Source organism: Borostomias antarcticus, assembly GCF_949987555.1.
Source record: "Borostomias antarcticus genome assembly, chromosome: 4".
Lineage (NCBI taxonomy): Eukaryota > Metazoa > Chordata > Actinopteri > Stomiiformes > Stomiidae > Borostomias > Borostomias antarcticus.
Window position 1 is genome coordinate 27,206,084 of NC_140237.1, and position 4,261 is coordinate 27,210,344.

At 46.1% G+C, this 4,261-nt stretch overlaps 1 protein-coding gene across 1 annotated transcript in view; it reads left to right on the plus strand.

Annotated features, from left to right (window-relative positions):
* LOC311308450 (coiled-coil domain-containing protein 102A-like) overlaps nt 1-3,555 on the plus strand; it is a gene marked incomplete at both ends in the record, with an annotated part of 11,737 nt that extends 8,182 nt beyond the window's left edge. Inside the window, one exon of the mRNA XM_084437409.1 lies at nt 3,429-3,555. Within this exon, the coding sequence (XP_084293535.1) occupies nt 3,429-3,555 (127 nt within the window). The remainder of the gene's footprint in view (nt 1-3,428) is intronic.
* Nucleotides 3,556-4,261: the final 706 nt, after the last annotated feature.

A 4,261-nucleotide genomic window follows, 5' to 3' on the forward strand; every position in this document is an offset into this window, starting at 1 on the left:
TGAGTGACTGTACAGTTGATTCCTTGTCCCACCTACATGAAGTATGAAGTAGTAGAAGAAGAAAACAGCAGTAATCTTTCTGCACTTCCCCTCTCCTCTGATTGGCTATCAGGGCATTATTCATCATCTTAATGTGACTAGAAGAAAATGAGTTAGCGCCTTGGCTTCCTTCCAAACACAGGAGAGCCTTGAGTAACAATCAAATTCCTTTTACAATATAAACTCTCAGCCTCGTTATAAAGAGGTGGGTAAACCGGGTTTACTTGGGTTCATCCTCCACTACACCCCTGCTTACAATAAACGGAAGGAAGGAAGACAAATACGTGATTCAAAATCAAAATGTTTAAATTTACTAAAATGTTTGTGGAAGGAGCTGCAGAGGGAAGTCAATGGTTATTGAATGGTTATTAACTACGTTAATTGGGGAAAGACAGTCAGTCACTTACTTTTGTTACAACTGATGATTTGACAAGTAGAAAGAGATACAAATGGGAGTTGGCCACACGGCAGATAAACTATATATTGTAAACTACTGGGCTAACCCCCCCCCGTGCCAGAATGACGCCTACACCCATAACTAAAACTGAGACTCCTGTCTCTCTAGTTTCTCTGAGTTAACCTTCAGCGAAACCGTCATCACATCCTCCACGCCTACAGGCTCTCTGCCCACGCCATTATACATGAACCACAATGCCCCCCACCCACAAGCATGCACTTTACTCTCATCCACCTGGACTGCTCTCATCTCTCTCTCTCTCTCTCTCTCTCTTTCTCTGTCTCTCTCTCTCTCTCTCATCTCTCTCTCTCTCTCTCTCTCATCTCTCTCTCTCTCTCTCTGTCTCTCAATTCAAAGAGCTTTACTAGCATGGGAAGCATGTATGCTTACACTGTCAAAGCAGACATCAAAAATTACAAAATGTTTAAGTATAAATGTAAACTAGAAAATTGCATTTCCTGCAGAAAAGAGATGATGGTGTTTGTTTTTTCTCTCCCACCTGGCCCAGGGCCGAGGGGCTATCCCCGAGGGAGGGAGGGAGGGAGGGAGGGAGGGAGGGAGGGAGGGAGGGAGGGAGAGAGGAAGGAAGGAAGGAAGGAAGGAAGGAAGGAAGGAAGGAAGGAAGGAAGGAAGGAAGGAAGGAAGGAAGGAATATAAATGCTACCACATTAGTCATAAAAGAAAATCGTCATTCCTCGAAAACTGTAAGTCACACAGCTTAGATACTTACATTGTACAAATCAGCACAATCGTGTGAACGTTTTGATGTAATAGCTCATATGCTCATATGAGCTCTTAAAACTTTAAGAGCAACAGCAGTTTACAAAATGTGTGGATATTTTCTAAAAAACTATCTGCCACATTGAACATTCCACACATCCACTTCATGTTAAAAATACTCAAAATAAAACTTAATTACATAAAACTATACATAATTTTAAAAATCTGTTAACACCCTTAAAACAGCTAAAGGTCTTGAATTTTTTAAACTTTGAAGGAGGTTTCTAGCTCAAAAAATGATGGAGGATTTCAAGTTCTGCCCATTGTTATCCATTGTAAAAAAAAAAAAGAATGTTGAAGTATAAAATATATAAAAAATCTGAAAGATGGCCTATAATGAGCTCAAAGAGCTGAACATTTTTGATACTTGAATTGTTTCTGTAGCTCAAAGTATGAGGTAGTTGAAGGTTGAAGGAGATGTCAAAATTCCCCAAATTGACTTCCATTGAAAAAAAAACGAAGCGAAAAAAGTATGGAAGAAGTATAAAATAAAGAACTGGATAACAATAGAGAGAATGCTGAATCAGCATTCACACTAAATAAATACGGTGAAGTGAGTGAATAAGTAAGTGTAATATTGACTCTCTTTCCCTCTCTACTGTAGGAATACGTCTGAGTCATTCTCAGCACTGGCTCAGTCTCTAAGTGCTGCTCTATAATTAATCTGGGAGGAGTGTGTGTGTGTGTGTGTGTGTGTGTGTGTGTGTGTGTGTGTGTGTGTGTGTGTGTGTGTGTGTGTGTGTGTGTGTGTGTGTGTGTGTGAGAGAGAGAGAGAGAGAGAGAGAGAGAGAGAGAGAGAGAGAGAGAGAGAGGTCACATTTGGAGACTTACTGTACCTGCTGACTGGATTGGTTGGGGTGGTACTGTAGTAGTTAAAGAGTGTTGATGAGGTTTCCAGCTGCCGCTGTAGAGAAGCTTCTATCACATAAAACAGGTATTTCTGCAGATGACTCACAAATCATTGTTCTGCTATTAGCTGACCTTCATTCACTCTACAGTCTAAGAAGAATAAGCAAAAACTGCTGATGATGGTCGATGTATAACTTGATACAGTATGAGAATCTAGGCTCAACTCAACAGTATTTGATTCATGTGCACGTGGTCGATACAAAGGTGTCAACTCACCAAAAGATGTCTTTAGAATCTCATGTCTTGACTTTGTGACTAGCATGGACAAGCTAATATAGCTAGCTAATGATCAGATGTCCGTGAAGATGTTTACGGTGGTGGCGTCATGATCATGCTAAGCTAGCTAGCGAATGCTTGCCTTGGCTTGATACCTGAAATAAGAAAGGATGTTAATAAATGGACCTGAGTCGTACAGATCCCTCTGTTGTGGGCTTTTCCTCCTCCTCCTTCCTTCTTGTCGTCCGCTGGGCGCCAGAGAGCTGAGTTCTCTCCATCCTCCAGAGAGCTTATGGTGCATTCGTTTGTGGTCGGAGGTGGCAAGTCGCAAGTGGCAAAATACCTACCTCCGACCTGTGTGCATTCGAGCTATATACCATTATATCACAGTTACCTAGTTATATCTAGTGCATTCGAGCAACTGGGGGCTGAGAAACATCCGAATTTGTGACAAGGAAGTGCGAGTTCATGCGGTGTTTTATTTAATCATTCCTAGTAGCAAGTCGCAATTTGCCACCTCCCAGTTATAAACGAACGCACCATTAGTTCTCTCCATCCTCCAGAGAGCCGAGTTCTCTCCATCCTCCAGAGAGCTGAGTTCTCTCCATCCTCCAGGCTTCAGTAGCTGGATGTTTCTCCATGTTCGCCTGTCTGGCACAGTGACGCGCTGACATGGACCCGATGGTGGACGCCAGGGCGCAATGCTTTTTTGTTTTGTTTTTTTCAACAACAACAAAATCTCTCCCTCCCCTGCATGTGTGCCCCCAGACCATTTGGGCTGTCCTATCCCACCTATGCCGAGGAACGGCTGTGGGTTTGATGGTCTGACCTCTGACCTCTGAGCGTCCTAACATTTCATCTGTTCAGTGAGGGATTGTTTTGCTGATCCAGTCTACAGTATATGATCGGTTCCATTCTATACTACTCTATTCTAGTCTATTCAGATCTGTTCAGTCTAACGGACGTCTCTTCTGTTCTAGTCTATTCAGATCTGTTCAGTCTCCTCCGTTGTGTTCTGACCCGGCAGGCTTCGTCGGCAGCAGAACCCGGGTCTGTTTGGGAAGATGAGGTCGGCCCGCTTCAGCCCCGAAAACCCAGACGGACCGCCTAGTGACCCCGACGACGAGGAGGAGCTGCAGATACAGATCCCCTAATACACACACACACACACACACATACACACACATCTGCATACACACACACATGCATACATACACACTCGCATGCACACACAACACACACACACTTCCTGTATTCTCCCTGTTTTCTCAGTCAACCCAGAGCTGTTATCCAGGTTTATCTCTCCTCCTGTCTCTGACCCCTGACCCCCGACCTCTCCTCCTGTCTCTGTCCCTATGACCCCCGACCTCTCCTCCTGTCTCTGTCCCCATGACCCCCGACCTCTCCTCCTGACTGTCCCCATGACCCCCGATCTCTCCTCCTGTCTCTGACACCCTGACCCCCGACCTCTCCTCCTGTCTCTGAGCCCCTGAACCCCGACCTCTCCTCCTGTCTCTGTCCCCATGACCCCCGACCTCTCCTCCTGTCTCTGTCCCCCATGACCCCCGACCTCTCCTCCTGTCTCTGTCCCCATGACCCCCGACCTCTCCTCCTGTCTCTGACACCCTGACCCCCGACCTCTCCTCCTGTCTCTGAGCCCCTGAACCCCGACCCCTCCTCCTGTCTCTGTCCCCATGACCCCCGACCTCTCCTCCTGTCTCTGTCCCCCATGACCCCCGACCTCTCCTCCTGTCTCTGTCCCCATGACCCCCGACCTCTCCTCCTGTCTCTGATCCCTGACCTCTCCTCCTGTCTCTGTCCCCATGACCCCCGACCTCTCCTCCTGTCTCTGTCCCCATG